General features: G+C 48.8%; 1 protein-coding gene across 2 annotated transcripts in view; it reads left to right on the forward strand.

The window, feature by feature from the left end:
- The first annotated feature begins 95 nt into the window (after positions 1–95).
- The window catches only part of LOC101715053 (maestro heat-like repeat-containing protein family member 7), a 34329-nt gene continuing 19084 nt past the window's right edge, over positions 96–15340 (forward strand). The window contains exons 1-11 of one of the 2 annotated variants that reach the window (XM_087193879.1): positions 96–1692; positions 3406–3470; positions 3948–4070; positions 4192–4271; positions 4618–4747; positions 5537–5623; positions 8700–8807; positions 9290–9425; positions 10191–10279; positions 11650–11799; positions 12036–12190. In XM_087193879.1, coding sequence (XP_087050005.1) covers positions 1605–1692; positions 3406–3470; positions 3948–4070; positions 4192–4271; positions 4618–4747; positions 5537–5623; positions 8700–8807; positions 9290–9425; positions 10191–10279; positions 11650–11799; positions 12036–12190 — 1211 coding nt within the window. In that variant the 5' untranslated portion in view covers positions 96–1604. Of the gene's footprint in view, positions 1693–3405; positions 3471–3947; positions 4071–4191; positions 4272–4617; positions 4748–5108; positions 5624–8699; positions 8808–9289; positions 9426–10190; positions 10280–11649; positions 11800–12035; positions 12191–15340 lie in introns of those variants that run through there. The other variant, XM_021242445.2, reaches the window with a different exon arrangement.

Consider the following 15340-nt stretch of genomic DNA (forward strand, 5'->3'; position numbering starts at 1 on the left):
TCCCTCAGGTGTCCGCCCAAAGTAGCCAAGTTGCCTGGCCTCTCCAGCTGGTCTGCCCAGGTCCCCAGGTGCAGGCGGGATGGGTGGAGTGGCTGAAGGATGTGCTCGGTCTGCTTCCCTGATGGGAGGGAAGCCAACACACTGAAGGGCCCCTGGAACTGGGCTCTGCAAGTCACTTCCTGAAGGACGGCTTTGTGGCATTCCCAGCCCTGGCTTCAGCTGGGGCTGGCTAGGCAGTGGTTAGGAGCTGCATGGCTGAGTGGCTCCAGCTCTTCCAAGCTCTTTCTGGAGATCTTGGCTACCTGGAGTGAAGGCTCATGAGAAACAACCCCTTCCCCATGGCTTGAAGACAGACTTTCCTTGGAGAGTGAGGAGTGGCTCCTCACAAGCCCCTGCCAGGTCCCTTCCCTCAACCAGTGGAGCACCAACTGGGACCATTTCTCTGGTTGCCCAGTAGGGGGCGTTCAGCGCCAGGGACCACAGCGCCCCCTAGAGCCACAGTGCCAGGAGAAGCCGGTAGCCTGGATCTGAGGAGCCCAGTGTGTCAGGTCAAGGGGTCCCTGTCTGCCTGTTGCCCTCCACAGCCAAGGAAGGGGCAGGGAATGAGGGGTCTGGATGGATGACAGCTTGCAGGCGTGACTCCAGCCCTGCCCTGCGTCTTTGGCCCTGAGGACTGCAGAAATCTGTGGGCCTCAGGAGCCCAGCTCCGGTAGGCCTCAGGGGCCCAGCTCCCGTAGGCCTCAGGGCACTCTGTGCTAGGCATTGGTGGCCTGGGAAGGGAGATAGCTCCAAGGTCTCTGGAGCTACGGGCATCTTGATCTCAGACCTAGACATCTTCGACTTAACTGGATTGTGGTGAGTTGGGGATTGAGTCCAGGCCCTCACCCATACTAAGCAAGCACTATACCACTGACTACCCCCGCCCCCACCCCGGTCCCCCAGGCCTTGATTTTGTATTTTAGACAATTGTGGTGGGTTAGGGCCAGAGAAATCCTGATGGAGTATTCCAGGGGAATAAACTGCAAGTTCCAGGGGATGAGCTGTCTGAGGACTCATCTTCCAGCAACAGGACAGAAGTCAGCTAAAAGGAGGGAGAGGCAGAAAGAGGAGAGAGCCCCACAACAAGGCTCTGAGAGCAGAGTAGCCTCCAGACATGCCAGTTTGGGGACTGATTGGGGAACAGTTTCTTCCTGATCCACAGTCAGGTTTCCCTGGGCTGTGCCTGACAGGTACAGATGTGGGATCTCCTAGCTCCCCCGCCATAGGCAGAAGTGGGATCATGAATTGGGGGTAGAGGAGCCTTTGGGAAAAGGGCTTCAGGACTTTAGCTTAAGATCCCAGAGGCAGAGGCGTGGAGACTGCCTGAATCTGAGACCTCCCACTCAGGGAGACACCCGAAAGGGAGACTCCGGGCAGGTCCAGTGCCTGTGTCTTCACATAGGGGACGATGGAAAGCTGACAGAGCCTTTTCTTGTAAATGGCCAGGGTCGCCTCCTGCAGTTTCACCTTCGAAGGCAGAAGCAACACCCCCAGAAAGGCTGTCTCCCGCCAGGCCTGGCTACTGTTTTCCTCGAAAGCTCCAGGCTCCCACCCTACGTGTGCAGATGAAGCCACATCCTCACAGGCAAAAGCCAAACACAGTAACCTTTCAGCTGCCAACCTATCATGACTTTTGGAATCCAAACTTACGGGGTGAGCAATTGGGCCTGGACAGGGCTGTCCTCAACTCACGGCAGCAGCTCAGAAGCGGTGCTGCTGGCCTGGCCCTAGCTCAGGAGGTTGTGGAATGAGCATGGGTCTGCGAACAATCCCCTAATGAGATCTGCCATCCAGATCCACAGTCCCTGAATCCCAGGTCCTTCCATCCAGCTGCCTATTGCCATTAGCACCTGGGTGCCCAGCAGGCATCTCAAAGTTAGCACGTTCTTAACAGAGCCCTTGCTTTTACTACCAGCCTCAGGCAGTAAATGGCAACTCAATCATTGTAAAATTTTTCAGGCCAAAACTCTTGACTTGTTTTTGGTACTAGGGATCAATCACAAGACTGCTGCCCTGGCCTGCATCCCCAGCCTTTTTGTTTTGTTTTGTTTTTGTTTTAAATATTGAGACAGGGTTTTGCTAAGTCACTATTTGGCCCAGGCTGGGCTTGAACTTGCTATCCTGCTTCAGCTCCCAGAGTGCACCACCACACCCAGATTTTTTTTTTCAGTACTGGGACTTAAACCCAGAGCCCTGTGCATGTTAGGCAAGTGCTCTGCCACTACATTTTAAGCCCTTTTTATTTGATCTTGAGACAGGAGCTTTGTAAGTTGCCCAGGCTAGCTTCAAACTTGGGATCTTCCTGCCTCAGCCTGCTGTGTAGCTGGGATTGCAGGCATGTGCCGCTACATCTGACTACTGTCTCTGCTCTTCACATCTAGGTTATCAGCTATTCCTACTGATTTTCAGAATAGGTACAGAATCTTCCCACTTCCTACTAACTACCTACCCTCCCCTGGATTACTGTTGTAGCCTCCCAGTTGGTCTCCTTGGGAGAATTTAATTTGCTCAAGATCACCCCTTCCATGATCATTTCATTAAACTTCACAATAGATAGTGTCATCTTCTCCACTGCACAGATGCAGAAACTAAAGTCGACAGTGTTTAATTTGCTGGCAGTCGCAGGGCTAATGAAGTAGAAGAGCTGAGCTTTGATGCAGAGCAGTTGGGTACCAGGATGGTTGTGTTTAACTTGTATGCTTCAGCTTGAAGGCCCATCCTGGGAGCACTGTGTTTGCAAGGCAGCATGAAAGGGCGGCAGCAGCCTGAGCTTGGGCCATTGCCTATGTCAGTCCGAGCCCCAGCACTGCCCCTATTCCATCCTCTTGCTGTATCTCCTCTTGGCTGCATGGGCTGGACAGGCTCTTTCCCTAGCCTCCTGTGTGCCTTCACTTGCTGCTCCAGAGACACCCCGAGGGCTATGCTGCCACCACCCCTTGCACCCTGTCCCCCCACACCTCCCCTGCTGACAAGGGAGGCTCCAGGGCTGATTTAGAGTTTCGAGTTCATTCAGTACCAGAAATTTTAAAGCCAGTCTGCGACCACACCCTACATCAGTGGCCACAGAGAGTGGCATAAGCTTTCTCTTTTCACAGTTGTTTTTCCTCCCTGGCCACATCTGGTCTGGTGCAGAAAATCTTTTAATTAAGTCCCCACCTGGATGCCTTCCACTTTGGCTTCCAGGGTTCACAGAGTGGGGCTGCGAGTGGCCACACCTGAAGAAGCTGGACCTGGGGACCCAGACACCCACACCAGAGCCCTGGGGTTTCACAGCCATCTTAGTGGAGGGCCAGTGGGGGGTGGCTTTGCCTCCCTAGCTCATCTAATAGAATCAGCTAAACTCCTCCCTATGTCATCCCTTTCCAGGCTTGCACCAATCAGAAAGAGAAGCCTATCAGTTAATTGTGGAGTTTATAGAACAAGAACAGATGGTAAGGAAATTCCCTGGAACTCTTCAAGAACTGAGGAGGAAAACAATGAGCGTTTAAGCTTCTGTAGGGTTTGAAGGCTAGGCCTGGTGTGGAAGCCAGCTGAAGTTCCGCCTGCTGCTGCCTCTTGATCTGGGGCAATCTTGAGAGAGTGGCTGGGGTTCAGGTCTCATAGCTGCTTCCTGTATGAAGGGTCTTCCTCATCTACCCCTACTCCTACTGGCCCTAGAGGATAATAGAGGGGCCCAGGACATTGGTGAGCACCCACTGAGGGTGGGACACTGCTGAGAAAACCAGCTGTGCATGTTAGGCAAGTGCTCTCCACCACTGAGCTACATTTTAAGCCCTTTTTATTCAGATGCTCTGATTCTGGGCTGGGTGTGAGGGGCAGAGTGTGGGGTGCAGGTCTCGGGTACTGCTCAGCTGTAAAGGAAGGGCTGGATGGAATTTATAGGCAGGACTCGCTGTCTTCTGTTCTAGTCCACAGCGGACAAGCAGAATTTCCTCAGGGCTGTGGAAGTCCTCAGTGGTGCTGTGCACGCCGAGGGAAATGGCAATATGAACGATTATTATCCCAAAGCCACCCTGGCCAAGAAAATTGAGGTGAGGAAGACCCAAGTTCTTCTAGGAATTAGTCATCCAGGGATAAGGGTGACAGTCCCAGGAAGACCCACAGGGGAGGGGCTCTCAGAGGGGAATTGTAGATTCTTCCTGTTCCTTCCAGACACTGATCCTGGAAGAATCCACCGAGATCTTGGACAGCAGCGTGCGTCAGCAGGCCATGCTCTGCGTCGTGGCTCTAAGGTTCCTTTCCTCCCGTGACCCTTACATAGCTCCTGGGGCTGAGAAGAAGGACATGGCGTGGAACTTGAGTTTGGGCTGTGGGTGGCAGAGATCCATCATTGCTGCTTCATTTGCCCTTGTCCTGGGATGGTAGGGCTGTTCTCCAATTTCACTACAAAAGGCTGGGCTGGAGAAGCCTCCTCGACAACCAGGGCCCCCTGCCCTGCCAAGGGACCATTGGAAAGGGACCCCAGCTTCCTGTACCTCAGTGAGAGTAGCAGAGCAAGCTCCCTCAGAGGGTCCCAGATACATCACCCAGCCTCTCACTGGACTCCCAAAGTCCTTTTCATTCCCCGCCTCTCCCTAGCCAGGTGAATCCACCATTCCACCTCTCTGAGATCCTGGACCTGGTCAGTGCAGGCATCTCCAGCGTGTTCTCTCTGCCACTCATCATGCCCAGTCTCGATAGAAGGGAGAGTGCTAGTCTCTACCTCCAGGTAATCCCTACCATTGCCTCTTGCTGGGAATGTGCATGGGAGAGGCTTTGTTTTGGGGGCCACTTCCTGTCCTCTTAGCCCCTGGCCTTCCTCCTCCTCTGACTCCTCCTCCAGGATCTTATGGCACCATAGTCCTCATGCTGCTCAGAGCAATGCTGGGCTGCCCTGTCTTCACCTGTCCCCTCAGGGAATGGCCTGTGTCCCCCCACACCCACATCCTGTCCTACTGAGGCCCACCAGACAGCCTCAGTCTTGGGAGGAGATCCATAGATTCTAAGAAATAAGAAGACTCATAACTGACCAGTAGACTGTCAAATCTTCCCAAGGAGTTTTGGTTTTAAAAATAGAAATATCCAGGGCTGGGATGAGTATATCTCAGTGGGCGAGTGCTTGCTTAGCATGCCCGAGGTCCTGAGTTCAATCTCCAGTACTACCTCCTCCACTTGAAAAGTACCTTTGATTAGAATGGATGCTAATGGTGAGAATCCTATGGGGCTGTCTTTGTTGAGGACAACTTCCCAATGCCTGCATTTCACTATGTGTCCTACAATTTGGGCTGGGGTTGGTCCTGCTTTTCGTTAAGCCAAGAAAAGTCACCCCAGGGAAGATCAGAGTGTGGCTGCCCCATGAGAAGGTACCTGGGGTGGCAAACCCCAGCTGGCTCCCTCTTCCTTCTTCCTGTGACAGGGTATAAAGGGACAGGGGTTGGGGGTAGGGATGTCCCCAGGGAACCAGGCTAGCCCTGTGGCAGTCATCCCCCTGCATGTGCCCTGTCTCCTCACTTGTCAGATGACCCAGGCCTTAGATGACATGTTACAAGCTCTTGTGATGGACAATATGGATCCGAACATGCTCATACTGGAAAACTTCCTGGAAGTAAGTAGCTGGAGAAACTTGCATCTAGACCTGTATCTTTGGTAGGAAAGGAAAGCAGTGGGGTGGTGGTCTGGCGTCCCCCTCTTCCAACGACCATGGGTCGGTTCTCAAAGCTCAGCGTGAATGAGCATCGCTTGGGATAAAGTTCTGGGTCTCCTCCAAGCTGCCCTTCTAAGGACAGTGTTTGAGAACCATAGCCATCAGTCTGAGGACCTGTTTCTGTCTAGAACTTGGGCATGTTGGAGCTTTAATGGTAATAACATTTATATCCATGTCAGACTTCTGTTTCTTCAAAATGTTTTCCCCTGGCTCCGACACAGTGCCTGCTACTGCTCTCTGATAAAGACCTCAGGAGCTGGGCTTGTGGCACACCCTTGTAGTCCCAGCACTCTGGCAGGCTGAGGCAAGAGAACTGCAGTTCAAGCTCAGCCTGGACAACCTAGTGACTTAGCAAGATCAGTCTTTAAAAAGTTGGAGCAGGGCCAGGGATGTGGCTCAGTGCTCACCCATCCAGGTTTTTATGTTCCTTTACGGAATCCCCTGGGAGACTCAAAGCAATTCATTAAATGTCTTTAGGTCCTCTGAAATGCTTTTAGTTATGACAAATTGCCATCTACTAGGGCGAATTTGAGTCAGTGAAATATTCAAGAGTTGCCTGAAACCAACTTTCATGAACAAGATGGTAATTAATCAGGACAATATAAAGCCTTAGTTATGACCACAGATGAGAGGCAGGAGTTCCCAGGTGTCTTATGAAAGACCTTGACCAGGGCTGCATCCAGGGGGGAAACTGATCCATATTTGGATGTGTGACATAGTTCTTTGGAATGTGTCGTTTCTGTGTGTTGAGAATCAGGATTTGTGCTTTCTAGATAGCCTCGCTGTAGGCATAGCAACAGATGCTCAGTTACTCTTGGAGTTCTCAGGGGATGGAAATACCGAGCTCTGGCCTTGGTCAGGATAGAGCCCTCAGGGAATTCACTATCGGGACTCTTGCTCCCCCAAGACAAGAGGTGCTCTGCAGAAAGACTGCTGGAAACTGTTTCTAACATTTCACACAAATATGGAGGAAACGGATTTATTGTGACAAATGAAATTAAAATGATAAAATAAGTTATTTTTATATGCAACCAAATTTGGATTATATTTGCTACTTTGAGGTCATTCTTTTTTTGAAGGGTAAAAATTTAATTTTTGAGGAATTTCTTACTATACATTTCCAAAGACACTCACATAAAAAAGTAAAAGTGTTATCCTCCCCTTGTCCTAAAAAGAAGGACCTAAACTTTATATTTTTTAAATCATGACACTTGAAAGTTTAGCACCACCATATGAAATGAAAAAAAAAAGAAGAAAAAAGCATTTACTATATAATAATTTCAGATTTCTTTGGTTCCAGGTCTCCCTGTGTAGTATTAATATTTTTTCTTTCAATTCATCTTACCAAAACAGTAAAAACCAGGAAGAAATATAAACACATCGGTAGCTGAAATGGAGGAGGATGCACTCCTGTGTTCTGAGCAGGCATCCTGGGTTCACAGAGGCCTGGAAATATTTGCTGACATTTTCCTTTTGCAGTTGTTGGTTTCTCAGAGAATAGTAAACATTCTAAAGTCCAAATCTGAGTCTTGTGCTTCGTTACTTGGATGTTTCTTTGGTACTGGTAAGATTGTGTGTGCACTCGTGGCTTTGTTTTGAACGGTCTTTAATTCTTTCGGTCACCTCTTTGCTACTTTGTGAAGGAGCACCAGGAGGACGGTGTGGGGACAGTTGCAGGGACATCGGTGTTCCCAGGGCAGAGGAGGTCCTCTGAGTACCTCGGGCAGTAAGTTGGGTTCTGATGAACCGGCCCCTGAAGCTGTGCCCCTTCAGACTCTGTCCTTCCTCTCTCCTGTCTTACTGCTGGTCATTTTTAAAACAAAAATTGAAGTGCACATATTTTAGACATAATTTTTCCTACCAATTACATAATGATGTGATGTCATTTATTTCACTCTTGACTCTGCACACACAGCTGGATCAGAAAGAGGATTTTTGTTTTGTTTTGTTTTGGTTTTTTGTTTGTTTGTTTGTTTGTTTTGGTACCGGGGATCAAACTCGGGTCCTTAGCTTGTGAGGCAGGCAGTGGAACCACTGAGCTAAATCCCCGGCCCAAGAGGATTGTTTTTGAAAAAAATATTTAAGGACTATATAGTTTTCCTAACGATGTTCCTTTTTTTTCATTTTAGAAATCATGGTATAATTTACATACAGTGTAATTCACTTACTGTGTAGTTCAGCTGGTTTTGACAAATACACCAGTCGTATGACCATAACCACAGTCAAGCCATAGAGCCGGTCTATCATCTGTCCTCCAAATCCCCCACGACTTCTTTCTGTGGCACTGAGGATTGAACCCAGAGCCTCCTCCCGTATGCTAGGCAAACACTCTATTACTGAGCTGCATACCTAGCCCTTTTTATTTTATCTCTTTTTTTTGGGTACCAGGGATTGAACTCGGGTCCTTGCTCTTGCGCAGCAGGCGGCGAAACCACTGAGCTAAATCCCCGGCCCTTTATTTTATCTTGAGATGGGGCTCACTAAGTTGTCCAGGCTAGCCTCAAATTTGCAGTCCTCCTGCCTCAGCCTCCCAAGCAGCTAGCAGTACTTGTGCACACCCCCACCTGTTATTATTAATCTCCAGAAATTGATGACTCTGAATCTCATCCTTCAGAGACCATTTCCCCCTCCCCCTGACCTAGGAGCCAGGGGTTTTATAGGTGCACTGCCAAGAGATCCCCATCCCTTTATCTCCTTGCACCTGTCCTTGCTTTCTGCTTTGTATTTCTACCTGGAAGGAGCAGCACCATCTTCAAACACTGCCGCAAGAAGAGACTCTGACGGTACTGTACTAGGTGCCAGAGACTCTCAGACACATGGCTGCTTCACCAAGTTCTGGGGTCTGTGAGCCCTGGTGCCTGCCATGCTCCCTCCCGCTTGTCTTTTTGGCAGTCAGGAACGTGGGATCCAGACACGGAAGGCAGGGACAGCAGTGGCGGGGAGGTAAGCACTGGCTGTCTCTTTGCTCCCTGTGCAGATCATCTTGCCTTGGTTAACGCAGTCAGACAAAGTGCATGAGCAGACTCGGGCCTTGGGCACCATTTCCCGGCTGCTGCGGTTTGTTTGCAATTTCCCCACACTGCTGGTGAGTGCTGACCCGTGGGTCCTGCTTCTCTGCTCAAGGGGCACCTGATTGAGCCGGGGCTCTGCAGGTGGTGCCTGGAGGGCATGGGCATTCGGATCTTTTCTGTTCCTATGACTCGTCTGTCTGTCCATATGTCTGTATGTTTTGCCCTGGCCTCGTGAGCTCCAACTGGCCAGACACATTCAGCTTGCTGGGGACCTTGGCCTGGATAGCTAGGCGGGGGCCCCTGCTGCCCACACTGATGTGCTTTAGGGGTTTGGCTTCCCTCTTCCCCTGGGTGCTGAATAGGAAGGTTCCTATTGGCCAGGACAGAGTATAGACCTGGGGAGGGGAGGGAACACATATAGGCAAATGATTTTGTGGTGCGGGAGGGGAGCAGAGCTTGGGGCTCCTCTTGCAATTCCCCCCAGGCCTGCCATGGTCCTGGTGGGAGAAGCACTTCCCAGGATGGTGAGAGGTAACCAGTGTCCCTTTCCTGGCAGCACATGGAGTTGTTTTCCATGACTGGGAAGCTGATTGGCATCCTGGGCCTGTTCTGCTTGAACCCCAACCATGAGATCAGCCTGGGGGCATCAGAGGCTTTGCATTACTTGTCCAAAATCCTTGTGCTTCAGCGAAGTAAGTGATCTGAGCCCAAATGCTCATCTGACTGCAGCTGTGGGGACCCACTGAATAATGAGAACGAGCAAGTACAGCGCACTGGGTGCCTGCACTGTGTCACATGCACCGGGGGCACTGGAGTTAATATGCCAGGATGCCCCAAGGCCCAGGAGCCCAGTTGAGCAATTATAAACAGATCTGGAAACTTTATCTGGATGAGCTCCAACCCCACCATTGAGACAATGTCCTTTTCAGAGAAATTCTTAGGGGGAAAGAAGGGGAGTTAATCTTGCAGCACCTATGGAATCAACTTGGATCCTCAGGATTTCCCAGATGTCCATCCCTACTGGAAAGGAACATCTTTTCTCAGGGAAGAGATTTGGGAGTCTTTGATCTAGCCCCCTTTTGCCCCAGGAAAACAAAGATATAGACAGCAACATAACACAGAGGTGCCCAGGAATTTGCAGTCTCCAGAGGCAGTCTCAGAGATGCTGGCTTTTTGTGATCCAATAGCAGTGCACTGTGTTCACACGCAGGGGTGGGAGCGGTCCATGTTCTGGCATGTGTGGCAGTGGCGGCTGAGGATGGTCAGACTGAGTCCCCAGCCGTGTCCTCCTCTACCCATTGGCCTTGTGCTAGGGAACACTCCCCATTCTGCTGGGCAAACATCACTTCACCCATTTAACTCTGTTGATCTGTCTGAGGTTTGGAAGGGGAAAGAGAGGAGGGTGTGCTTTTTCCCTGTCAAGGCCCAGCCCCTTAATTGCTGTTTTTGGATCGGAGGTGTGAGACAGAAGACAGTGAACATCCTGAGGAACTTGCAGAAGAATTTCCGTGGGGAGTGGTTCACCAGCATGCAGAATGTCACACTGGTAACCTTCCCTCTGTGGTGTGGATAAGATGCCTGGGGTAGGGAGGGTGAGGTGGCAGGGGAGGCAGAGAGACGAGAGGGCTGGGGAGAGATTATACAGGGTCAGATGCTCCTGTCTTCACAGTTGAGTTCACATGCACAGGAGGCTGGAGGAGTAAAGTCCATTCCCCCACCTGTGCTAGAGTTGACAGAAGTTTGAGGTCACAGAGAGGGATTTGAAAAGGAAGTATAGTCACCCCTATTCTCCATCTCCATGTGTCTTTATCTGTGGTCCAGGTCTAACATCTGTTCGGCAAAGGTGTGTCAGTTGCCTTAGGGATGGTGTCCCCAGCCTCAGTCTAGTCACTCCTGTCAGAAACCCACTAGGCATCCTCTGTCCTTTCCGCTCCCTCCCTCTGCACACCCAGCACAAAGCTGTCTGTCCATTCTGCCTCCTGCGCTGCCTTGAGTCTGTCCCCGAGGCTCCAGCCCTGCCACAGAGCTTCTCAGCCAGTCCATCCTCTCCTGCTCCAGCCACACCCTGTTCACACCATTTTCTATGCCACAGTCAGAAACTGTTTCTAAAATGCAAACCTCATCATATCATTCCCCTCAGGCCCTGTGCCGACTCCCCATTGTCCTTATTCTGAAGTCCAGACTCTCACTTAGCTCACAGGCCTTTCAAGATCCGGCTTCTGCTCTAACCGCCCTGTCTCACCATGTCTCAGTCCTCCTTTTCCTCTTGGCCCAAGTCTTCCATGCAGGACACAGCAATCAGCCAAACTCCTCTGCAGTCCAGGTGTTTGCACATTCTGCCCCTTTTCCCTTGGGAATGGACCTCAGGAAGCCTTCTCTACCCTGCCCAGTCTGGCTTCTGTGCCTGCCTCCACTTCCTTACAGCTTCTTCATTTGTCCCAATCGAGGGCAAAGGCATCAGGGGCCTTGTTCTCAGCTGTTTCCAGCTCCCAGAATAGAACCGGGCACAGAGCTGGCATCAATCTTATTTCAATGACTAAGCTTCACTGGATGTGTAGATCCTGGGACAGGGGCAGGTCTGCTCTACCTGGTGGAAGTTCTTGCTTTGGAATGCTGCAGACTCACCAGACATCAGAATTCATTTCCAATGGACTTACCTAACTCCATTCCATGTTCAGAGAAGAAGTGCCTTTGGCTTTGCCCTCCTCATCATACTGTCTGGACCACTGTTCCTTCTTGGCAACTTCAGAGCAGGTGGCACTCTGGAGGTTGGCCTCACACACAGAACAGTCAGATACTGGCCATGGCCTGGCTCCATGGATCCTGGCTGCCTGGTGTCCCTGGAGGCCAGAGGCTTCGGGGCAGTTGTGGGTGAGATGCTGGCACTGCAGAGACAGCTCTTGTATCCTTCCTCAGTTCTTCAGGAAATACCTGACCCCTGTGGAGAGAGCTGATGTGATCATGGTGACCATGGAGGGTATGACCAGCACCAGTAGGGATGACATCTACGCAGCCTCCAACATGTTGGAGATGATCCTGAAGTACTCAATTCCAGAAATTGGGAAGGTAGCCTTTTTGGAGGACTTCGTGCTTCAAAGTCTACTTAAGAATTCTCCCTTTTTGTTCTTGTTTTGTCTTGTTCTGTTTTATTTCCTATCAGCTTGAGTTTAAGAGATCCCTGTGTAGACAGCCTTGACCACATTGTGTGCAGCCCCCAGGCTAATGCGGGGGGCTGGCTGTGTGACCCCCCCACTGAGCTGGTGCTGCACATGCAGAAAGAACCTCCCACTTCCTCTTTGCAGGTACCAGAAATCATCCAGTACATTTACTTCCACATGAACAGCATCACCGAGACCACTGCCCAGAAGACCATAAAGAAGACCCTTTACCTCCTGTCCCAGTCCTACACTGATGAAGTGATCCTGACTCTGTTTAAGATAGAGGACCAGTCACAAAAGTAAGTGGCTTTATCAGTTCTAGACCTTCAAGCTCCCAACAGTCTTGGTTTTTCTCAATGCATTCAGTTTTTAATAGTTTCTTACTTATTTGTGGTACAGTCATTCTAAGAGTTGTATAGTTTATTGCAGAAAAATTGGAAAGCATGTAAAATTTAGCATCCAATTCTTAGGAATTTACCCAAGAGAAATGAAAATTTATGTTTATACAAAAACCTACACTCAAAAATTTTTTTTTTTTGTCCGGGGATCGAACTTGGGACCTTATGCTTGCAAGCCACGTGGTGGCACCAGGGAACTAAATCCCCAGCCCCCTACACTCAAATGTTTATAGCAGCATTATTCATATTTACCAAATCCTGGTTGCAAAAAAAAAAAGTCAAATTCATACTGTCTCAGAAAAAAGGTCAAGTTCATACTGTATCTATCAATTTGTATGTTTTTTCATTTAACATTTCCCAAGTAAAATCCTTTTGTGAGCATAATTTTGATGGCTGCCTGATATTATATTGTATGGGTGTGCTACACTATAATTTCCTTTCTTAAATTAAAAAATAATTTATATGCAGTTAAATTCACTGTATTGATACATAATTATACAAATTTCCTCAAATGCATAGTCATAATCATCACTACCACAACCAAGATACAACTCCCCAGATTTCCTTGTGCTGCCCCCTTCTGAAGTCAGCGTCTTTCCCCACCCCCAACCCCTGGCAACCCCTGTTCTCAGTCCCTGTAGTTTCTCCCTTTCTACTAAAAGATTCTGGAATCATGTATATGTAGACTTTTAAATCTGCTGCATTTATTTAGCATAATGTTTGTGTGGTTCACTCATGTGGTTGTGTGTATCAGTAGGGCATTCCTTTCATTGTGAAGTTGTAGCCCATTGTATGGATGTATCAAGTTTATCAATCATCATTTGGGTTGCAACCAGGGTTTGGTAAAGATGAATAATGCTGTTGTAAAACATTTGAGCATAGGTTTTTGTATAAACATAAGTTTTCATTCCTCTTGGGTAAATTCCTATAGAATTGGATTGCAGTTAAAAAATATGGGAGGCACGTGGTTAACTTGAAAAGAAACAGCTACACATATTATTTACAGTAGCTATAGCATTTTGCATTTCCAGCAGTAACATAATGAGATTTCCATTTGCTCCTGTCTTTGTCAACACTTAATATTATCATTTTAGAAAGTTAGCTACTCTAACAAGTACATTTCATTGTGGTTTTAATTTTCATTTTCCTTAGTTAACTACAAGTAATGACCTTGAGCATCATTTCATGTCTTTATTTGCCATTTATACATCTTATTTGGTCAAGTGTTTAAATCTTTAACCTGTTTTTTAATTGGGTTTTTTTTCCCTTCTTGGTGAGTTTTGAGAGGCCTTTTTGTATATGTGTGGCTGAAGTAAGCACTGAGAGGCTTTTTTTTTTTGGAGGGGGGTACCAGGGATCAAACTCAGGTCCTTGTGCTTGCAGGGCAGGTGGTGGAACCACTGAGCTAAATTCCCAGCCCCTAGAGGCCTTTTTGTATTATGGATAAAAGTCTTTTGTCAGATACATGATTCCTAAATATTTCTCCCATTTTGTAGAATGTCTTTAATTCTCTTAAGAATGCAAAAAAAAAATTATTGATGACACGCCCTACCGAGGCCCCGAGTCCCACGGAACACACCGAATCAGCCCACACCCCGGCAACAATCCACTGGGCCCCCTCCCCTCACTCCTCTGTACAGCCACCTGGTTCCACACTACAAAGACGCAGAGGACACTGGACCACCAGACCACGGTACTGACCACCCGGTGCTCCCGGCCCAGAGGTAGGGGCTTCTGAGCTGCCGTCCCACTGCTCCTGGCCCAGAGGAAGGGGCTTCCAGGCCACCATCCCTCCCACCGCTCCCGTCCCAGAGGTAGGGGCTTCTGAGCTGCCATCCTACTGCTCCTGGACCAGAGGAAGGGGCTTCCCGGCCACCATCCCTCCCACTTCTCCCAGCCCACAGGAAAGGGCTTTTGGGCCACTATCCCTACCGCTGCTCCTGGCCCCTGTCCCACCTCTCCCAGCTCAGAGGAGGTAATCCGAGCAGGCCCCAACAGCCCCCCGCCCGCCCCCCCCGCCACAGTCAAAATGAGAAAACACATAAATAAGTCTCAAAACCAGACTTCCAGATCACCTACAACAACCCCAAAGGGAAATGAGATGGAACACTCTGATACTCAACCACCTGGACCCACTGAACTGGCAACAAAAGGGGATCTGGAAAAAATGAAATCAGAAATAATTTCTCAGATAACAGGAGAAATTGTGCCCCTAGTGCAAGACATGATTAATAAATCTAGAGAGGAGCTCAGGAACATGATGGAATCCCAACATAGGAAACAAATGGAATCCATAAAACAGATGCAAATAGATTTCCAGAACATGAAAAACTCTATTGAAAGTCTACACAGCAGAATGAGCCAATGTGAGGACAGAATTTCAGATATAGAAGATAAGATTGCAATTAGTGACCAGGAAAAGAAAAATTGCTTCAAAATGATAAGGGAACATGAGAAATCAATCCAGCAGCTGCTAGATGATGCAAAGAAGAATAACATAAGACTGATTGGAGTCAATGAAGAAACAGGAGAGAGTGGAGATGACATAAAAAATCTCTTCACAGAAATAATGGCAGAAAACTTCCCAAGCAGGGGAAAAGGGCTTGACATACAGAGAAGTGAGGCATATAGGACTCCAAATAGCCTTGATCAAAAAAAATCGACACATAGGCATATAATTGTTAAGATTCCAGAAACTCAACAGAAGAACAAAGTTCTCCAAGCAGCCAGAGAAAAGAAACAAATCACATACAAAGGAAAGCCCATCAGAATCACAGCAGACTTCTCAACACAAACCCTCAAGGCAAGAAGAGCTTGGAGTGACACATTCCAAGCCCTAAAAGAAAACAGCCTCTGACCCAGATTGATGTACCCTGAAAAACTATCTTTCAAAATGGATGGAGAAATAAGATAATTTCATGACAAAGAGCACCTTAGGAACTTTGTGAATACCAAACCAGCACTCCAAAGAATTTTACACAATAGCCTAGGAACAGACATTGAGGATCACAACCCCAGGAAGCAAAGCAGAATGAACCCATCTGGCATGAC

The sequence above is a fragment of the Heterocephalus glaber genome, unplaced genomic scaffold, assembly GCF_053883595.1.
Source record: "Heterocephalus glaber isolate CG9 unplaced genomic scaffold, H.glaber_assembly_v1.0 deba00001600, whole genome shotgun sequence".
Taxonomy (NCBI): Eukaryota; Metazoa; Chordata; class Mammalia; order Rodentia; family Bathyergidae; genus Heterocephalus; species Heterocephalus glaber.